Genomic DNA, 21,717 nt, shown 5'->3' on the forward strand with positions numbered 1-21,717 from the left:
CTGAAATCGCACTGATGCTTTCATCCCATCAGGAGCTGTGTCAGCAATTGATGCCAGGAGAAAAAAATCCATCCAGGAAGAGGACCTGAGATTTCAGGAGCTGTCCAGCAAAGGCAGTGAGAGTGATGTGCTCACTTTGCTCTCCTAAAAAGCAAACTCTTCTCCTAGGTGTCTGTGCAGCCCAGCTGGCACAAGGCAGGGCTCTTGCTGCTCTGGTAGCTGGGGGCAACAGGAGCAGAACTCCATGGTGCTCCCAGGCAGTGCCCCGTGTCTGTGCTGGGATCTGCTCCCCTGTGCTCAGGTGTGCAGAGCCCTTGGAGCTGCCCCTGGGGAATGGGCCTGGCCTGTGGCTGCTGGCCCAGGTGGGGCTGGGTGTTGCCCAGGATCCTGCAGCACATCAGCCAGCCCCAGTGAGGCTCTGCAGACCTCAGGGCAGCTGCAGTGGCCCAGGGTGCATCTCTTGATGCAGCTGAGGCAGGCCTGGAGCTCTGCTGGCTGCAGTCAGAGCAGGGACCCCAGCACAGCTGGAGACACCTGCATGGGGCTGCCTCAGTCTGCACCTCCAGCAGAACCTGTGTTTCAGTGCAGCCCCCAAACAGGTTGGTTCTTGCTGAGCAATGAGACCCAGTAGGACGATGAACAACAGCTCCTGAGCTGACAAGTCCAGTCCCAAGGTGGCACCTCTGAGAATCAGCCTGCATGAGCTGTTGGCACCCTGGCCCACTTTGTTCATGCCCATTGCCTGGAGAATAACTGGTGTCTGAAGATGACACTTCTGAGGGTGTAATAACATCCTCAGATTGCATCTGGACCCCCAATGTCCTGCAAGGGTGCTCTGGGCACTGTGACATTCCTGGTGGTGGTAGATATTTGATTCAGAAGCCACTTGTGGTTTCTATAAGACGTGATCCTGCAATCCAGCACTGCAGCAAATAACTTTTATTGTAAGCTCTGGCAAACTCAATGATGTGGCACACATTGATCTTTTACAACCATTGAATACATTTGCCCAAATCAGTTTCCCATAAATCTGCAGAAAAGCTTCAGAAGCAGAGCAGAGAAGGAAGGTATCCAAGGAGTGCATCACAGGAATTCAGCTTTGGCTGCTCAAAGCTTTCTCTAGATCTGATGCCAAAGCCTGCCTGTCGGATACATCCCGTGCTGCTGTCATTTGCAGTTTCAAAAGCAAGCAAACAAAAGCATGTCTCAGCATCACAGAATCACTGAATTGTTGGGTTTTGGAGGGACCTCTCAAGATCTTCTAGTCTGGGCTCCAGGCTGCAGCAGGACCAGCCTAGAGCAGGTTGTCCAGCATCATGTATTGTTGGGGGTTGGGTATCTGCAGACATGGAGATGTCCAGACAAGATCTCTGGGCAATGTGAGGTGCCCTGGTCCCACAGCCTTCCTAAGGAGGTGAAGGACAGGTCAGCTGCACACCCTCAGGGACAGCTGAAGAGGAGAGGACTGGTTCCTGAGAGCTCTCTCCTGAGATGGGCAGCCAAGCAAAGCAGCTGGAGGCTGTGCCCACATCTTGGTGCCTTTGAGCACAGGAGGAGGTGCCCTGAGGGACAGAGCTGGAAACACACCAGAGAAGGAAGCAGCACAGACACTGCACAGGACATTGGTCCCCCTCTACTCTGCTCTGCTGAGACCCCACCTGCAGTGCTGCCTCCAGCTCTGGGGCCCACAGCACAAGAAGGATACAAAGCAGTTGGTTTGGAGTGGAATCCAGTGGAGGCCATGAAAGCTCTCCAAGGGCTGGAGCATGTCTGCTCTGGAGAGAGGGTGAGAGAGCAGGGGATGTTCAGGCTGGAGAAGCCTCCTGAGAGTCCAGGACCTAAAGGAACTCTGAGAGGGCTGGAGAGGGTCTCTGGACAAGGCTGAGGAGTGACAGGACAAGAGGGAATGGTTTCACTCTGATGCATGGCAGGGTGAGATGGGATCTTCTAAAGAAGTAAATTACTGTGAGCAGGCTGTGGTATGAGCAAAATTTACCCAGAGATGATTGGACTGTCCCATCCCTGGAAGTATTCAAGGCCAGGCTGGGAAGGGCTTGGAACAACCTGGTGTAGGGGAAGGCATCCCTGCCCATGGCAGGCAGGTCAGAATGAGATGATCTTTAAGACTTTAAGATCCCATCAAAGCCAACCCATTCTGTGATTCTGTGATTCTATGGCATGTGGCAAAAGCCACCAAGCCTTTTCCACCAAGGATGTGAGGCTTATTCCCGAGGACAGGCATTTTTGAACAGAGTAACCTCTGTCGCCCCATAGTGCCCCCTCAACCTGTTCTCCAGCTCTCCCAGGCTGAGGACCTCCAACTGGTTCTGGTAATTATCAGCAATGGCCCCCCAAGCCTTCTTGGGCTGTGTGCCCACCAAGCAGCAGGCAGCTGACCAGATGTGGCTGGGTCTGTTAACCCTCCCTTCAGCGACGGTGGTGTTCCCAGGCACAGCACCCGTGATGACGTAGGTGGTTGTACAGCCCTTGCTCTTTTCAGGCATCGTTCTAAACTCGTAGACGTTCCACTGACCAATGTACAGACTCTTGTCCATAGGCACTACATTGGTGAGGGTGAAGGTCGCCGTCCGGCTATCTGTACTATTGTGATGGCCACTGGGGTTCAAACGGCCACGAGACAAACCAAGCAGGTGACTGTAGTCATCATCAACAGCCTGGCTCTGTTTGATTTGATCAGGGGTGAAATCGTAGTTTTCTATGAGGAACAACTCTGTTTCCATGTCTTTAAGATTATTTTTACTTATCAGCTGAACAGGGAAAAAGAAAGAGGTGTTAGAATGGGCAATGAAGTAATGGAGAAGATTTCCCTGGAGCAGAAGTCTCTGATGGCCAAGATCCCATTTTGTGTTATCTCAGTGTATGAAAATGTATGATCTGAGAAATCATAGATATCCCACTCCTGCATGAATGCAAGAGCTCTAAAGAGAAAGCAGCTCAGAATGTGACTGCTCTCATTATGACTTGTGACCTTTGGGATCCAGCGTGCAGCCTGTGCTGGGAGCATGGATGGATGCATGAGCCAAGGAGCATTTTCCACTCCTGGCACTGAAAGGTGACTTTGGTGAGACACCTCCCCTGCCAAATCTGCTTCCCTTTCCTCCTGTCTCCACAGCCCAAATCGGCCCTGGGCTCTCCCTGGATCCCCTCATGCCACTCTATGATTCTGTGATTCTTTTGTGTTGTTGCTACAAGTGTACTTCACTTCTGGAACACCAGAAGTTGCCTCCTCTAACCCCACACACAGGGAGATGTGTCAGGAAATCAGTCCTGGAGCTGAGGTTTCCCTGGGAGGACTGCAGTTTGTTCAAGGATGAACATTTGTTCTTAGGAAGCAAAAAGATGTCATTGTAAATGGAATCTGTTACAGCAGTGCTAAGAATGTTTCTCAGAGCTGATCTGGGCCAGGGAGCATCTTCTGCAGTATCAATGAAAAGAAGATGCAAATGATCAGCCTCTGAGGGGGGCCTGTAACTTCAAAAAAGTCTTTGTGCAACTAAGTACTCCAAAAAGGCCTCTGGAGAAAGTTAGCAAAATCAAAGATATTTTGGGTGGCCTTGGTCCAAGGTCTAGGAAGAACATGCCAGATTAGACAGGGCTTGGAGCATGCTGGTCTAGGGGCAAGTGGCCTGGCCCATGCAGGGGAGTTGGATTGAGATGGTGTTTAAGGTTCCTTCCAAAACAAACCATTCTGTGATTCTACAAAGGGAGAGAAGTGTCAACCGTCCCTTGTCTGGAGGCTGCACTGGTGCAAGACCAGATTAGTATCTCGAGTTCCTATGCGTAATAGGATGAAATGATTATTTTTTTCCTAACTTCAATGTCTTTTTGTTCATATCTAGTGAAATGTATTTAGTCTTCCTCTGGAGTAGGGCATGTGGCTTCATTCCCTGGCTCATCTTCCCCCAAATGCCATCCTGCTACTCTGCCCTTGGCAATGAGAGGAATTGCCTCTTTTTCTCTTCTGCAATTGGCCTGGCCTGTTCTACTGAAGGTTTTCTGAAAGACATTTGTGAGGGCTCTATAGGCTGTGGACTTCTGTCTGTCTGCTGGATCCTTCTGGACCAAGCCTGAGCCAGAGGTGCTCAGGGGTCACTGCCCATGGATGGAGATCCCACCCTTCTGACTGGACTGGCACTGATGCTCCTCACTTTTCACTGCCTCAATCGTCACTCCAGAAATCCCTCCACAGTTAACCTGTCCGGCTCATCTCCAGTGCCTTTTCCCCCGAGGCTTTGGCCCTGCGTCACGTCACCCCATTCTGAGTTTTTTCTCAATTCTCTCATGCCACTCACAGAGCCTGTTTGGCTCTTCACTGGGAGCAGATAAGCTCTGTCAGGGATTCAGAACAGCTCAGGGCAAAGTAGGGATCAGATCCAGCAGGACTGTTGGTCCCTCAAGTGTAGCCTCTCTTGGATGCCTTTTCCCCATCACTTGGTCACCCACCACACAGGGAGAGGAATCATTTGACTTTGTCATGTGATGCAAAGTGATCTGATTTGCTGTTCCTGTCAGGTCAAGGCAGGAAACTGGGCACCTTTGGGATATAATTCCTCTCATTCTCCTGCTGATGTGTCAGATGCATGAGAGGACCCGTGTGGTGCAGGTGTTAGAAGTTGAATGAGAAAATTCCCATCCAGTGTGTCCATTTCCATATGTGTAGTGGTAGGGAATAGAAGTAGTAATTTAAGTGCTGCAGATCATCTCTGAGTGGTTGGAGGGTGATGTGCTGTGAGAGAGACACTCACCTGGGGCTCAACAAACCAGACTGATTCTGGTCCAATGCCAGATCCTGGCTGGTAGATGTAGGCAGAGTACACTGGAATTCTCCCATCTCTGTCGTACAGGGTTGCAAAGTGATAGGAATTCCTGTAGCGCTGGCAGATCCAGGCTGGTTTCTTTGGCTCCAGGACATTATTTGGGGGGGTTCCCCCATAGAAAAACTGGGGACAGCTTGCAAAGGGCATCACCACCTCGCTGTGCCCCAGCCAGAGGCAGCTGGCCAACACCTGCAGCAGCAGCAGCCACAGCATTGTGGGAGGATTTCAGGGAAGGGCTCTTGCTCCCCTGGAAGGCAAATGCAGAGGGACACTCAGCTTGGAGACAGCTGGTCATGGCCTGGAGCCTTTTTGTGCAGGGGCACAGAGCTGGCAGAGGAGGGGATCATGAGAGACCAGGAAAGGAGACATTTCTATCCTCTAGGATATGGAAAAATCATGAAGGCAGTAAGGGTGAAACCTAAAAGAGGGGTTAGGGACCTGGAGGAGGCAGCAAAGGGAGAACTCAGCCTGAGGAGAAAGGAGCAAAAGCCATAATCAGTGTAATCAGCTCTCAAAGCAATGTGAGCTTGCAACTGAGGCACAGTCCTGGGACAAGGTCACCTTTTCCCACCTCCCTCCTGCTCTGAGCACCTTCCCACAGCAGACACCTGCAGCTGGGCAGGGACTCTGCTCAGCCCCCTGCAGTGCTGAGCTGGGCTTTAATCTCATGGGGCATTGGGCAGGGAAAGAACAGCACTGGTGCACTTCCTACACATTTCTGGCCCTATCCAGGTTCACACAGACACGCAGCCCTTCCAGTCAGACCCAATATTGAACCTGAACCCCAAATGATCCACTTGGGGTCCTGCTTCTCAGCTGACATTGGGCAATGTCCTGCTGCTCACCTTGCATTTCCACAATATCCAACCCCAGGGTCTGAACTTGCAGACACATGGAGAGACAAAATGAAGGGGCCAAGCAGATGGTAGCAGCAAGCATGAGGGATTACACCTCTATCTTATCAGCACAGTGGCTGCTGCAATGCAAGCACTGAGGGGCACCTCTTCATGAGGTTCCTTGAGGTTCCTGCTGATGCCCACCCTTAGCTTTGCTGACTGATTTTCCTGTACAGTCAAAGGCACAGTTGCAGGAATTTCTTGGACAGCCACCTGTCCTATTTTGACTTTCTCAGTGCTGCTGTGATTCTCAGCAGTCAGTGAGATCATTCCTTTATGAGAAAAGTGCTGAAGAGCTCCCTGGGATTGCTGCAACCAAGCGAGGGGCTTTGTCTCCTTTCAGAGGCAGCACAGGTTGGGGATAACAGGGATGCTTCCATTTGCATTGCCAGACACTCAGTGGAATGATTTCATATCATCAGCATTTGGAATAAGGCAGCCAGGACAGGCAGTTGAAAGGGTTCCTGGGAGAGAAAGCTGCCACAGCCTCTAAAGCACAAAGCCCACCCTTGGCTGGGAAGGGTCTGAGCTGAGGACTGCTGAAGGCTTGACAAGTCACCTTGTACAGTTGATCTTTTCTTATGCATCTCCCTGACCCTCATCTCTCCATTTCCATTGGAATCAGGATGTTGAGCTGCACACAGCCCTGCTCTGACCCAACATTTGTGGTCCTTTTTCTCTTTTTCAGCCCTGGATCAGGAAGGTGGTGACCAATGAGCTGGAAACTGAGAACTGGAACCACAAGTTGGGACTTTTTACAGCACTGGGCAGAACATGCCCATAGCTGACCCAAATCAAACAGAGGAGTGTCTGAAAAGTTCTTCTGCATGACGCACTCCATGAGATTAAAATGTATCTAACTAACTTAATATCTAACTTAATAGATATATAGAAAACACCTACCTTGAGGAAGAACAGCACAGGATTCTGCTTGCAGCTCCAAAGTGGCAGAGGACTCTCAAATGTCTCTGCTGCAGTCTCAGACTGTCTGGGTTTATATGCTCTCCAGAAAGAGACAGTTGATGGATTTCCCAAGCAGTGATTCAGACCACACCTTGGTTTGTCCAGATGTTTTTTTGCAAGGTCATGGGTGGAGTTTTGGTAGTCAGTAATTTCTTGCTTCCTTCTTATTCAACAGTTTGATGTTAATTTTCAGATGAGCTGGCCTGGCTTTCTTTCCCAAGTCATTCCTTCTGTCCTTTTTATCCTGACTGACAGAAAATACTCAAGTGCTGCAAAATTTAGTGCATGCATAAGCTCTGATTGCTCCTTGGAGCTCAGCAACTCCAGCCTAGGCTTTGTCTGTATAATTTTACTCCAAAGCTCAGGAAGGACTTAGAGTATTGGAGACAATGGTGAGGAAGGAGCAAGAGCTTACCTTGCAGCAGAGTCTCAGAACTGAGAACTGAACCGTTCCTTCTGTCTTCTCCGTGGAGAAAGGACTGGTTGAATCCTCAGGACTGCCAATGCAATATAGAACTTTATATTTATTAATAGTCATAAATTTGCCCTTTCTCATAAACAGGGAATTGTACATAAAAGAGAAGTTTTCTATTTTTTTTCAGGGGAGTTTGTTCACACCCATTCTGAAATATGATGACAGGTGTTTGTCATAGTTTCCTCATAATTTCTCCCAAATTTGCTGACTTGTAGCATGGTATGTCAGCATCAGTTAACAGGGTCTGGTGACTTCCTTGATCATTTCATCAATTCCACCTGCATATGTTTCTGTTCCCAACAGAACAGCTCTGGTGACATTAGATGGACTGTCCTGTCTCTGAGGACACTCACATATTCACAAGCTGCTCTTCTGCAGCCTCACATTACATCATTCCTATGGCCAGGCTGCAAATGCTCTCTTGCCTGATTGCCATGGCTTTGGAACAGCTTCCTCCCAGCAGGCTGGGAAGGAGAAGGCTCTGGGGATACCTCAGAGCTCCTGCCAGTACCTGAGGAGTCTGCAGGACAGCTGGAGAGAGAGACTGTGGACAAGGGCATGGAGTTGATAGGTGTGCTGGGTTCAGAGTTAATTTTCCTGACAGTGGCAGGTCTGGGGCTGTGTTTGGACTTGTGCTGAACACAGAGTTGATAACACAGACATGTTTTTGGTTTTGCTGAGCAGAGCTTACACAGAGCCAAGGCCTTCTCAGCTTTTTGTACTGCCAGGCTGGCAAGGAGGCTGGGGGTACTTGGGAGGTTGGGAGGAGACAAAACCAGGACAGGTGACCCCAACTGACCAGAGAGATATTCCAGAGCATGTGAATTCGTGCTGAGTATATAAAGTGAAGGGAGGAAGGTGGAGGGAAGGGACATTTGGAGTGGTGGGTTTTATCTTCCCATGTAACTGTTAGGTGGGATGGGGCCCTGCTGTCCTGGAGGTGGCTGAACACCTTTCTATCCATGGGAAATGGTGAAAGAATTCCTTGTTGTGCTTTGCTTGTGTGCACAGCTTTTGCTTTCCCTGATAAAGCAAATAAAAGTATGTCCCACGATCACACAATCACTGAATTGTGTGGTTTTGGAGGACCTGTCAAGATCTTCTAGTCCAGGCTCCAGGCTCCAGCAGGATCAGCTAGAGCAGGTTGTCCAGAATGTTCTCTGCTGCATCTTCAGGTGTGTGGCACACTTAAAGTGGTTGGTCAGCAGCATTCCTGAACGCCTCCTTGCCTGGCTCCCAACAGAAGGGGCATTTTGCCCAGGTACAGCAAGTGAGAACCTCAGTGCAGGGAGTGTAACAGGAACTCACCCAGCACAACTGATAAGTAGTTCCTCAGAAATCTGAGGTGCCAGCTTACAATGTGACCTTATTAAAAGTTTGCGAACAGGAAGGTTTGCCTCCTTGATGGACCAAAGAAGAATTTTTCAGCTGCTCTCTCAAGCAGAGGCCAGAAGATGCCACTGTCTTGATTCTCCTGTTTCCTTCTCTTTTGGGACAGCACATGGCAACATGTTCAGTCCATGGAATGTGAACCCTTGGTGTTATTGGAAAAGGACTAAGCAAGCTGCATGGTCCAAGCCACTTTGCAGTGTGGTGGCCTTAGGTCGCAATGTCTCCTGATGGCTCCCAGCAAAAATAATATTTCCTTGGTTTCTAAAATGACTGTGACACACTGGAACCCAGAGCTCTCGTCAAAGATGGACAGACACAGAGCAAACTGCAAAGTTACCCTCCCTTGTCAGTGCAGCTGCATCTTCCCAGGGAACAGAGGTGCTTCCCACCCCACCGTGGGCATGGACCTGCTCTGGGCTCAGCAAAGGGCTGCATCCCTCTTCCCCACTCACACCAGGCCCAGCAGAAAACAGAGGAAATGCCAGATGAAAGGTGCGTGGCAGCATGCTTGTGGGGCTGGGGCAGCCCTGTGCTCAGCTCCAAGCTGAGCTGCTCTGAGAAGCACAGAATCATTTCTGTTGGAAAAGGCCTCTGAGGTCATGGAGCCCAACCTTTGACCAAACACCACCATGGCACTGAGTGCCACATCCAGGGCACTGATAATCCACCACATCCTCAGGCAGTCCATGTTGAATCACCCTTTCTGTGAAGAAATTCCTCCTGATATCCCGGCAGAATCTCTCCTGGTGCAGGTGGAGGCCTCGTCCTCTCATTGTCTCGCTGCTTGCCTAGGAGAGAATGCTGGCCCCCAGCTGGCTACACCTCCTTTTCAGGGAGCTGTGGAGAGAAATAATCTCTCAGAGCCCGTTCTTCTGGGCTAAAGAACCCCAGCTAATGGCGCTCCAAGAGATGGGACTGATTGCTCAGATGCAAAAATTTGGTTTATTGATCCCAAAGCTTCAGTGTATATACCTTTCCAGTATCTATACATTTCAGCTGTTACTAATAAATAGGTGCTCCCTTAAGCAATAATAACTGTAGCAACCCTATCTAATGTTTCTTAATAACAGTGCTTAACTACAGGCAAGCAGAGACCCCTACAAGCATGTACAGGCTTACATAAGCTAAGCATAATCAGCATATCACTCCCTTCTGCTTCCCTCCTCAGGGTACGGTCTGCCACGGCCGCAGTGCCTGCCAAGGCTTACGGCCTACCAATGCTAACGTGTCCATGTCTGGGATGAGCTGGGCAGAACTCTCATTCCTGCTCTCCTGCTGCATCTCTACACTCAGCTGTCCCAGCTGCTCCTCACAGGCCTTCCCCTCCATGCCCTTCCCCAGCTTCATGGCCTTGCTCTGCTCTGGCTGCAGAGGTGGCCTCGGCCCATGGATCCAGCCTGTCCAGATCCCTCTGCAGAGCCTTCCTGCCCTCCAGCAGGCTGAGTCTCCCACCAAGCCTGGCATCATCTCTGATCTTTCTGAGGCTTCCCTGGATCCCCTCACCAGATCAGCAGTACAGATATTGAACAGAACTAGGCCCAACACGGGTCCCTGGGGCACACCGCCTGTGGCCGGACACCAGCTGGATGTGGCACCGTTCAGCAGCACTCTCTGGGCCTGGACATCCAGACAGTTCCTGTCCCAGCCAAGAGAGCAGCTCTGCAAGCCGTGGGCTGACGGCTTTTCCAGGAGAATGCCGTGGGAGACTGTGCCAAAGGCTTTGTGTGAGTCCAGGTAGACACTTGCACAGCCTCCCCCTCATCCACTGGGCTGGGCGTCTGTCATCAGTGAGATCAGGTTCTCTAGGCAGGAGCTGCCTGTCCTAAAGCCCTGCTGGCTGGAACTGATGCCTTGGTTATCCTGTGTGTGCTGTGCAATCACACTCAGGACAATCTGCTCCAGAACTCTTCTGGGAAGCAAGGTCAGGTGGACATTCCTGTAGCTGCCCAGATTCTCCTTGCAGCCCTTCTTGTGGATGGGTGTCACAATGGCCAAACTCCAGGCATCTGGGACCTCCCCAGACACCCAGCACTGGTCAGAAGTGATGGAAGGTAACAGAATTTCTTAGAGAACATGGACATGAGGTATTGTGGAATGCGATTTGAACTTTCCTATCTGGGCCTCAAGCTTGGGCCTGTGTAGAAGTAGATAAGCCTGTGGTGCAGGTAAAATTTAGATTAGGGTGTGTGTATGCATTAGATAAGAGAGTTATAGTGGAACTATGGTGGCTACCTTAAACTGAGATTGTTTGCATTCCTTTTCACGCTGAATACCAATTAGAAAACACCTGCAACTGTAAATTATTTGAAACTGTCTATAACTGGCCATTTTGGGAATAAAGGGGAGGACGTATGATTTCACCATATTGATTGTGTTCTGTGTTGCTCTGTCCAGCTTCCAAATAATTAACAGAGGCCCTGGTTTCAATGGAAAGCAACACTGCTCATGGATGTAATAAGGCAGAATCCAAGCTGATCCTTTTCTCTCTTGGGCTGCCCATGTGTTTCACAAGCTTGCTGTGGATGGCAGGGCACTTCTGATTACTGCCAGAGGTAAAGGTCCTGGGAAGTTGATAGAGGTGGCGCTGATGGACTTGCTGTTTTGGTTTTGCACCACCTGGTTTTTGGTAGCAGGGGGCCCACAGAGATGGCCTCTGTGAGAAGCTGCTAGAAGCTTCCACCATGTCCGGCAGATGCAGTCCCTGATGGCTCTGAAGAAGGACATGCTGCTGAACCACAGCTGGGCCAATTAAAGATGTTGATAATGCCTCTCTGATAACATATTTAAGAAGAAGAAAATGAAAACAAAGTGGGGCGTGCAGTTTTCATTCCAGCCAAAGAAGAGGAGGAGGTGAGAACATGTGAGGGAAACAACATGGAGACATCAAGGTCTCCATGGGGAAGGAGGTGCTCCTGGTGCCAGACCCAAGATTCCTCTGCAGACCATGGTGATGACCATGGTGAAGCAGCTGTGCCTCTGCAGCCTGTGGGGATCTACTGGAGATGCAGCGATCCACCCACAGCCCGTGGTGGAAGAGCCCACACCGGAGCAGGTGGATGCCTGGAGGAGGCCGTGATCTAGTGGGAGACCCAGTGGAGAGATGGATCTCCTGCTCCCAGGCTGGAGCAGCCTCTCCTTGGAGGACTGCACCCTATGGAAGAATGCCACATGCCACAGCAGATTTGGGAGGACTGTGTGGCTGTGGGAGGGACTCGTGTTGCAGCAGTTTTGGTTGGCCTGCTACTCTAGAGAGAGTGGAGCCACACTGCAGAGGTTCAAGGAGAACTGTCTCCCATGGGAGGGACCCCACAGTGCAGCAGGGGAGGGACTCCTGTCCCTGAGCATGGGAAGAAAACCTTGCGTGATGAACAAACAAAACCCCTACAGTCTGTCTCCCTGTGGTGTTGGTGGGAAGCAGGGAAGGGTTGAGAGAAGAAAAGGTGTCTCTACGGGTTATTTTACTTCTCATTATCCTCCTCTGATTTTGTCAGTAATGAACTCCTTTTCTATCTCTAAGTTGAACCTGTTTTACTCTGGAGTGTTTCCTCCCAGTCCTTATCTCAACTCATGAACCCTTAATGAATTTTTTTCTCTCTCCTCTGTCCAGCTGTGGCAGGGGAGGGTGAGTGGGCAGCTTTTGAGGGTGCCTGGCATTTGGCCAGTGTCAAACCATGACACTTGGTCGAGCATGCAGCGGTTCCAGAACCTGGCAAGTGGGGGCAGTGGGGCATGGGATGAGCAATGGTGAGGATGAGTGTGGTCTCAAGCTGAAGCTGGTGTGCAGAGGTGGGTGAGCGAGTCAGAGGGAGCCCCCCGAGGTACAGCAAAGGTGTCTGCAGACGTTCCTCAGCCTGAAATCGCACTGATGCTTTCATCCCATCAGGAGCTGTGTCAGCAATTGATGCCAGGAGAAAAAAATCCATCCAGGAAGAGGACCTGAGATTTCAGGAGCTGTCCAGCAAAGGCAGTGAGAGTGATGTGCTCACTTTGCTCTCCTAAAAAGCAAACTCTTCTCCTAGGTGTCTGTGCAGCCCAGCTGGCACAAGGCAGGGCTCTTGCTGCTCTGGTAGCTGGGGGCAACAGGAGCAGAACTCCATGGTGCTCCCAGGCAGTGCCCCGTGTCTGTGCTGGGATCTGCTCCCCTGTGCTCAGGTGTGCAGAGCCCTTGGAGCTGCCCGTGGGGAATGGGCCTGGCCTGTGGCTGCTGGCCCAGGTGGGGCTGGGTGTTGCCCAGGATCCTGCAGCACATCAGCCAGCCCCAGTGAGGCTCTGCAGACCTCAGGGCAGCTGCAGTGGCCCAGGGTGCATCTCTTGATGCAGCTGAGGCAGGCCTGGAGCTCTGCTGGCTGCAGTCAGAGCAGGGACCCCAGCACAGCTGGAGACACCTGCATGGGGCTGCCTCAGTCTGCACCTCCAGCAGAACCTGTGTTTCAGTGCAGCCCCCAAACAGGTTGGTTCTTGCTGAGCAATGAGACCCAGTAGGACGATGAACAACAGCTCCTGAGCTGACAAGTCCAGTCCCAAGGTGGCACCTCTGAGAATCAGCCTGCATGAGCTGTTGGCACCCTGGCCCACTTTGTTCATGCCCATTGCCTGGAGAATAACTGGTGTCTGAAGATGACACTTCTGAGGGTGTAATAACATCCTCAGATTGCATCTGGACCCCCAATGTCCTGCAAGGGTGCTCTGGGCACTGTGACATTCCTGGTGGTGGTAGATATTTGATTCAGAAGCCACTTGTGGTTTCTATAAGACGTGATCCTGCAATCCAGCACTGCAGCAAATAACTTTTATTGTAAGCTCTGGCAAACTCAATGATGTGGCACACATTGATCTTTTACAACCATTGAATACATTTGCCCAAATCAGTTTCCCATAAATCTGCAGAAAAGCTTCAGAAGCAGAGCAGAGAAGGAAGGTATCCAAGGAGTGCATCACAGGAATTCAGCTTTGGCTGCTCAAAGCTTTCTCTAGATCTGATGCCAAAGCCTGCCTGTCGGATACATCCCGTGCTGCTGTCATTTGCAGTTTCAAAAGCAAGCAAACAAAAGCATGTCTCAGCATCACAGAATCACTGAATTGTTGGGTTTTGGAGGGACCTCTCAAGATCTTCTAGTCTGGGCTCCAGGCTGCAGCAGGACCAGCCTAGAGCAGGTTGTCCAGCATCATGTATTGTTGGGGGTTGGGTATCTGCAGACATGGAGATGTCCAGACAAGATCTCTGGGCAATGTGAGGTGCCCTGGTCCCACAGCCTTCCTAAGGAGGTGAAGGACAGGTCAGCTGCACACCCTCAGGGACAGCTGAAGAGGAGAGGACTGGTTCCTGAGAGCTCTCTCCTGAGATGGGCAGCCAAGCAAAGCAGCTGGAGGCTGTGCCCACATCTTGGTGCCTTTGAGCACAGGAGGAGGTGCCCTGAGGGACAGAGCTGGAAACACACCAGAGAAGGAAGCAGCACAGACACTGCACAGGACATTGGTCCCCCTCTACTCTGCTCTGCTGAGACCCCACCTGCAGTGCTGCCTCCAGCTCTGGGGCCCACAGCACAAGAAGGATACAAAGCAGTTGGTTTGGAGTGGAGTCCAGTGGAGGCCATGAAAGCTCTGCGAGGGCTGGAGCATGTCTGCTCTGGAGAGAGGGTGGGAGAGCAGGGGATGTTCAGGCTGGAGAAGCCTCCTGAGAGTCCAGGACCTAAAGGAACTCTGAGAGGGCTGGAGAGAGTCTTTGGACAAGGCTGAGGAGTGACAAGACAAGAGGGAATGATTTAATAATGAGTGAGGGCAGGGTGAGATGGGATCTTCTAAAGAAGTAAATTACTGTGAGCAGGCTGTGGTATGAGCAAAATTTACCCAGAGATGATTGGACTGTCCCATCCCTGGAAGTATTCAAGGCCAGGCTGGGAAGGGCTTGGAACAACCTCGTGTAGGGGAAGACATCCCTACCCATGACAGGCAGGTCACAATGAGATGATCTTTAAGACCTTAAGGTCCCATCAAAGCCAACCCATTCTGTGATTCTGTGACACTGGGAAAAGTTGCTGAGCCTTTTCCATCAAGATGTGAGGCTTATTGCCGAGGACAGGCATTGTTGAAGAGAGTAACCGTTCTCCCCCCATAGAGCCCCCTCAACCTGTTCTCCAGCTCTCCCAGGCTGAGGTTCTCCACCTTGTTCTGGTCATTCCCAGCAATGGCCCCCCAAGCCTTCTTGGGCTGTGTGCCCACCAAGCAGCAGGCAGCTGACCAGATGTGGCTGGGTCTGTTAACCCTCCCTTCGACAACGTAGGTGTTCCCAGGCACAGCACCTGTGATGACGTAGGTGGTTGTACAGCCCTTGCTCTTTTCATGCATCGTTTTCAACTCGTAGATGTTCCACTGTCCATTGTTAAGACTGGTGTCCTGGGGCACGATATTGGTGAGGGTGAAGGTCGCCATCTTGCTCTCTTTACTATACAGATGGCCACAGGGGCTCAAATGGCCACGAGACAAACCAGTCATTTTGTCGTAGTCTTCACGGACAGCCTGGCTGTCTTTGATTTGGTCTAAAGTGAACTTGTGTTCATCTATGAGGACCGACTCTCTTTCCATCTCATTAAGATTATTTTTACTTATCAGCTGGACAGGGAAAGAGAAAGAGGTGTTAGAATGGGGAATGGGAGTAATGGAGAAGATTTCCCTGGAGCAGAAGTCTCTGATGGCCAAGATCCCATTTTGTCTTATCTCAGTGTATGAAAATGTATGATCTGAGAAATCATAGACGTGCCCCTCCCGCATGAATGCAAGAGCTCTAAAGAGAAAGCAGCTCAGAATGTGACTGCTCTCATTATGACTTGTGACCTTGGTGATCCAGCGTGCAGCCTGTGCTGGGAGCATGGATGGATGCATGAGACAAGGAGCATTTTCCGCTCCTGGCACTGAAAGGTGACTTTGGTGAGACACCTCCCCTGCCAAATCTGCTTCCCTTTCCTCCTGTCTCCACAGCTCAAATCAGCCCTGGGCTCTCCCTGGATCCCCTCATGCCACACTGTGATTCTGTGATTCTATGATTCTGTGATTCTTTTGTGTTGTTGCTACAAGTGTACCCCATTTCTGGAACACCAGAGGTTGCCTCCTCTAACCCCACACACAGGGAGATGTGTCAGGAAATCAGTCCTGGAGCTGAGGTTTCCCTGGGAGGACTGCAGTTTGTTCAAGGATGAACATTTGTTCTTAGGAAGCAAAAAGATATCATTGTAAATGGAATCTGTTACAGCAGTGCTAAGAATGTTTCTCAGAGCTGATCTGGGCCAGGGACATCTTCTGCAGCATCATTGAAAAGAAGATGCAAATGATCAGCCTCTGAGGGGGGCCTGTAACTTCAAAAAAGTCTTGGGGAAACCAAATACTCCATAAAGGCTTCTTGAGAAAGTTACCAAAATCAAAGATTTTTTGGGTGGCCTGGGTCCAAGGTCTAGGAAGAACATGCCAGATTAGATAGGGCTTGGAGCATGCTGGTCTAGGGGCAAGTGGCCTGGCCCATGCAGGGGAGTTGGATTGAGACGGTGTTTAAGGTTCCTTTCAACACAAACCATTCTGGGATTCTACAAAAAGAGAGAAGTGTCAACCGTCCCTTATCTGGAGGAATTGGTGCAAGACCAGATTAGTATCTCGAGTTCCTATGCGTAATAGGATGAAAGGATTTTTTTTTCCTAACTTCAGTGTCTTTTTGTTCATATTGAGTGAAATGTATTTAGTCTTCCTCTGGAGTAGGGCATGTGGCTTCATTCTCTGGCTCAGCTTCCCCCAAATGCCATCTTGCTACTCTGCCCTTGGCAATGAGAGGAATTGCCTCTTTTTCTCTTCTGCAATTAGCCTGGCCTGTTCTACTGAAGGTTTTCTGAAAGACATTTGTGAGGACTCTATAGCTGGACTTCTGTCTGTCTGCTGGATCCTTCTGGACCAAGCCTGAGCCAGAGGTGCTCAGGCGTCACTGCCCATGGACGGAGATCCCGCCCTTCTGACTGGACTGGCACTGATGCTCCTCACTTTTCCCTGCCTCAAATGTCACTCCAGAAATCCCTCCACAGTTAATCTGACCCTCTCATCTCCAGTGCCTTTTCCCCCGAGGCTTTGTCCCTGGGTCACGTCACCCCATTCTGAGTTCCTCCTCACTTCTCACACACCACCCACAGAGCCTGTTTGACTCTTCACTGGGAGCAGATAAGCTCTGTCAGGGAGGACAAAACAGTTCAGGGCAAAGTGGGGATCAGATCCAGCAGGACTGTTGGTCCCTCAAGTGTAGCCACTCTTGGATGCATTTTCCCCATCACTTGGTCACCCACCACAGCAGGGCACAGGGAGGAGAATCATTTGACTTTGTAATGTAATGCAAAGTAATCTGATTTGCTGTTCCTGTCAGGTAAAGGCAGGAAACTGGGCACCTTTGGGATATAATTCCTCTCATTCTCCTGCTGATGTGTCAGATGCATCAGAGGAACCATCTGATCATGTGGTGCAGATGTTTGAAGTTCAGTGAGAAAATTCCCATCCAGTGTGTCCATTTATGTGTGTGTATAGTGAGGTTGTAAGAAATAGAAAAGTTGGGTTAAATGCTGCAGTTATCTTCTTATGGTTGGAGGGTGATGTGCTGTGAGAGAGACACTCACCTGGGGCTCAACATACCACCACTTATGAGGTCTCTTGTCAGTTCCAGGCTGGTAGATGTAGGCAGAGTACACTGGAATTCTCTTCTCTCTGTCATACAGGGTGGCAAAGCGATAGGAATTCCTGTAGCGCTGGCAGATCCAGGCTGGTTTCTGCGGCTCCAGGACATCATTTGGGGGGGTTTCCTCATAGAAGAACTGAGGACAGCTTGCAAAGGACGTCACCACCTCGCTGTGTCCCAGCCAGAGGCAGCTGGCCAACACCTGCAGCAGAAGCAGCCTCAGCATTGTGGGAGGATTTCAGTGAAGGGCTCTTGCTCCCCTGGAAGGCAAATGCAGAGGGACATTCAGCTTGGAGACAGCTGGTCATGGCCTGGAGCCTTTTTGTGCAGGGGCACAGAGCTGAGAGAGGAGGGGATCATGAGAGACCAGCAAAGGAGACATTTCTGTCCTCTAGGATATGGAAAAAATCATGAAGGCAGTAAGGGTGAAACCTAAAACAGGGCTTAGGTGTCCGGAGGAGGCAGCAGAGGGAGAACTCAGCATGAGGAGGAAGGAGCAAAAGCCATAACCAGCGTCCTCAGCTCTCAAAGCAACATTAGCTTGCAACTGAGGAACAGTCATGGATAAGGTCACCTTTTCTCACCTCCCTCCTGCTCTGAGCACCTTCCCACAGCAGACACCTGCAGCTGGGCAGGGACTCTGCTCAGCCCCCTGCAGTGCTGAGCTGGGCTTTAATCTCATGGGGCATTGGGCAGGGAAGGAACAGCACTGCTGCACTTCCTACACATTTCTGGCCCTATCCAGGTTCACACAGACACGCAGCCTTTCCAGTCAGACCCAATATTGAACCCCAAATGATCCACTTGGGGTCCTGCTTCTCAGCTGACACTGGGCAATGTCCTGCTGCTCACCTTGCATTTCCACAATATCCAAGTCCAGGGTCTGAACTTGCAGACACATGGAGAGACAAAATGAAGGGGCCAAGCAGATGGTAGCAGCAAGCATGAAGGATTACACCTCTATCTTATCAGCACAGTGGCTGCTGCAATGCAAGCACTGAGGGGCACCTCTTCCAGACATTCCTTGGGGTTCCTGCTGATGCCCACCCTTAGCTTGGATGACTGATTTTCCTGTACAGTCAAAGGCACAGTTGCAGGAATTTCTTGGACAGCCATCTGTCCTATTTTGACTTTCTCAGTGCTGCTGTGATTCTCAGCAGTCAGTGAGATCATTCCTTTATGAGAAAAGTGCTGAAGAGCTCCCTGGCATTGCTGCAACCAAGCAAGGGGCTTTGTCTCCTTTCAGAGGCAGCACAGGTTGGGGATAACAGGGATGCTTCCATTTGCATTGCCAGACACTCAGTGGAATGATTTCATATCATCAGCATTTGGAATAAGGCAGCCAGGACAGGCAGTTGAAAGGGTTCCTGGGAGAGAAAGCTGCCACAGCCTCTAAAGCACAAAGCCCCCCCTTGGCTGGGAAGGGTCTGAGCTGAGGACTGCTGAAGGCTTGACAGGTCACCTTGTACATTTGCTCATTTCTTATTCATCTCCCTGACCCTCATCTCTCCATTTCCATTGGATTCAGGATTTTTAAGCTGCATACAGCCCTGCTCTGACCCAACATTTGTGGTCCTTTTTCTCAGCCCTGGATCAGGAAGGTGGTGACCAATGAGCTGGAAACTGAGAACTGGAACCACAAGTAGGAACTTTTTACAGCACTGGACAGAGCATGCCCATAGCTGCCAAATCCAGCACAGGAGTGTCTGAAAAGTCCTTCTGCATGACTCACTCCATGAGATTAAACTGTATCTAAATGAATATCTAACTTAATAGATATATAGAAAACCCCTACCGTTGGTAAGAGCAGCACAGGATTCTGCTCACAGCTCCAAAGTGGCAGAGGACTCTCAAATGCCTCTGCTGCAGTCGCAGACTGTCTGGGTTTATATGCTCTCCAGAAAGAGACATTTAATAGATTTCCCAAGCAGAGATTAGAGTTCAGACTGCATTTCTATTTTTCTAGAGGTTTTTTGCAAGGTCATGGCTGGTGTTTTGGTAGCCAATAATTTCTTGCTTCCTTCTTATTCAATGTTTTGATGTTAATTTTCAGGTGAGCTGGCTTGACTTTCTTTCCCAAATCATTCCTTCTGTCCTTGTCATCCTGACTGACAGAAAATACTCAAGTGCTGCAAAATTCAGTGCATGCATAAGCTCTGATTGCTCCTTGGAGCTCAGCAACTCCAGCCTAGGCTTTGTCTGTATAATTTTACTCCAAAGCTCAGGAAGGACTTTGAATATTGGAGACAATGGGGAGGAAGGAGCAAGAGCTTACCTTGAAGCAGAGTCTCAGAACTGAGAGCTGAACCGTTCCTTCTGTCTTCTCCCTGGAGAAAGGACTGGTGGAATCCTCAGGAGTGCCACTGCAATATATACCCAGACAAAAATTTGCCTCGTCTTAAAAACAGGGAATTACATAGAAAAGAGAAGTCTTCTATTTTTATTAAGGGACTTTATTCACATCCATCCTGATATATGTTGACCATTGTTTATTTCCACAGAATATCTCAAATTTGCTGACTTGCAGCATGGTATGTCAGCATCAGTTAAATATATACCCAGTCATAAATTTGCCCTTTCTTATAAACAGGGAATTACATAGAAAACAGAAGTTTTCTTTTTTTTTTTTTATTTAGAGGAGTTTGTTCATACACACCCTGAAATGGGCTGACAGTTGTTTTTTATGATTTCCTCAGAATATCTCCCAAATTTGCTGACCTGCAGCGTGATATGTCAACATCAGTTAAGACGGTCTGGTGACTTCCTTGATCATTTCATCAATCCCACCAGCTGCAGCTGCTGCTGCTCCAGCACCTGCACGTGTTTCTGTTTCCAATAGAACAGCTCTGGTGACATTAGATGGACTGGCCTGTCTCTGAGGACACTCACATATTCACAGGCTGCTCTTCTGCAGCCTCACATGACATCCTTCCTATGGCCAGGCTGCAAATGCTCTCTTGCCTGATTGCCATGGCTTTGGAACAGCTTCATCCCAGCAGGCTGGGAAGGAGAAGGCTCTGGGGATACCTCAGAGCTCCTGCCAGTACCTGAGGAGTCTGCAGGACAGCTGGAGAGAGAGACTGTGGACAAGGGCATGGAGTTGATAGGTGTGCTGGGTTCAGAGTTAATTTTCCTGACAGTGGCAGGTCTGGGGCTGTGTTTGGACTTGTGCTGAACACAGAGTTGATAACACAGAAACGTTTTTGTGTTATCACAGAGCCAAGGCTTCTTCTGCTTTTTGTACTGCCAGGCTGGCAAGGAGGCTGGGGGTACTTGGGAGGTTGGGAGGAGACAAAACCAGGACAGGTGACCCGAACTGACCAGACAGATATTCCAGAGCATGTGAATTCGTGCTGAGTATATAAAGTGAAGGGAGGAAGGAGGAGGGAGGGGACATTTGGAGTGGTGGGTTTTGTCTTCCCGTGTAACTGTTAGGGGGGTTGGGGCCCTGCTGTCCGGGAGGTGGCTGAACACATTTCTATCCATGGGAAATGGTGAAAGAATTCCTTGTTGTGCTTTGCTTGTGTGCAGAGATTTTGCTTTCCCTGTTAAGATGTCTTTACCTCCACCCACAAGTTTTCCAGCTTTTTCCCTTCCACTTGTCTCCCTGATCGCCATGGTTGGGGATTGAGGGAGGGGTTACGTGGGGCATGGCTGCAGGCTGGGGTTAAACCCCGACATTAGGACGAGGTGAAATGGCTTGAAGTGGAAGGAGTGTAGGTTCAGATTGGATATTAGGAAGGAATTTGTCACTGTGGGGGTGCTGGAGCCCCAGCCCAGGTTGCCCACAAAATGAGACTGCCCCATCCCTGGGAAGCGTCCAAGGCCAGGATGGACAGGGCTTGTAGCAAGCCAGGATAGTGGAAGGTGTCCCTGCCCATGGAAGGGTGGGGAACTAACTGGTCCTTAAGGTCTTTTCCAATCCAGAATGTTCTGTGAGTCAATGAGCATTCATTCACTCAAAACTAAACTGAGTGTACTAGACTCTTGTTCTTTCATTTCCACAAGTCCAGGAATAATGAAATGATGAGTTGGTTGTTACAACCAGAAATACACAGAGAAATGTCTTCGATCAAAGTTTGTTTAAACACATTGGTTGAGTCCTGTGCTTGCTTTTGTCTTTGTTAACCTGGCACTGATGACTTAAACTAAGTGGATTTTAGCTAGGATGAGGGAGAAGGCCAAGAAGAAGCAGATGTGGTGGAGGTGGGGCAGATTCCTCCTTTCAGATGAGGCCCAACTGACAGAACAGAGCAGGGCCCAACAGTGGTCACATCATTAGAAGAGGCCATAAACCATCAAAGACCCCCAAGTGTCCCCCAACTCCACAGTGCTGCATGACACGGTGTAAAACCCATCCCAAGGGAAAAGTGGGGCAGTCCAACATAATCCTGAACACACAAAACCTGTTGAACTCTTTGTTGTGCTGGCCCCCAGCCCCAAAGGATCAAGACT

The 21,717-nt window shown here is 50.0% G+C and overlaps 2 protein-coding genes across 3 annotated transcripts; both read right to left on the bottom strand.

Moving 5' to 3' along the window:
- Positions 1-916: 916 nt before the first annotated feature.
- Positions 917-19,654, bottom strand: LOC134550415 (endonuclease domain-containing 1 protein-like). Of its 2 annotated transcripts, none has more exons than XM_063397094.1 (3): positions 19,538-19,654; positions 4,767-5,085; positions 917-2,768 (listed from the first exon to the last, which is right to left on the bottom strand). In XM_063397094.1, the coding sequence occupies exons 2-3, from the start codon at positions 5,049-5,051 to the stop codon at positions 2,223-2,225; spliced, it is 831 nt and encodes a 276-aa protein (XP_063253164.1). In that variant the 5' UTR covers positions 5,052-5,085; positions 19,538-19,654; the 3' UTR covers positions 917-2,222. The 2 variants fall into 2 exon arrangements, with proteins under 2 accessions (XP_063253164.1, XP_063253165.1); XM_063397095.1 differs by lacking the exon at positions 19,538-19,654 and adding an exon at positions 6,638-6,883.
- Positions 13,332-19,676, bottom strand: LOC134550414 (endonuclease domain-containing 1 protein-like). Its single transcript, XM_063397093.1, has 3 exons — positions 19,538-19,676; positions 17,204-17,522; positions 13,332-15,173 (listed from the first exon to the last, which is right to left on the bottom strand). The coding sequence occupies exons 2-3, from the start codon at positions 17,486-17,488 to the stop codon at positions 14,628-14,630; spliced, it is 831 nt and encodes a 276-aa protein (XP_063253163.1). The 5' UTR covers positions 17,489-17,522; positions 19,538-19,676; the 3' UTR covers positions 13,332-14,627.
- Positions 19,677-21,717: the final 2,041 nt, after the last annotated feature.

The sequence above is a fragment of the Prinia subflava genome, chromosome 4 (genome assembly GCF_021018805.1).
Source record: "Prinia subflava isolate CZ2003 ecotype Zambia chromosome 4, Cam_Psub_1.2, whole genome shotgun sequence".
Lineage (NCBI taxonomy): Eukaryota > Metazoa > Chordata > Aves > Passeriformes > Cisticolidae > Prinia > Prinia subflava.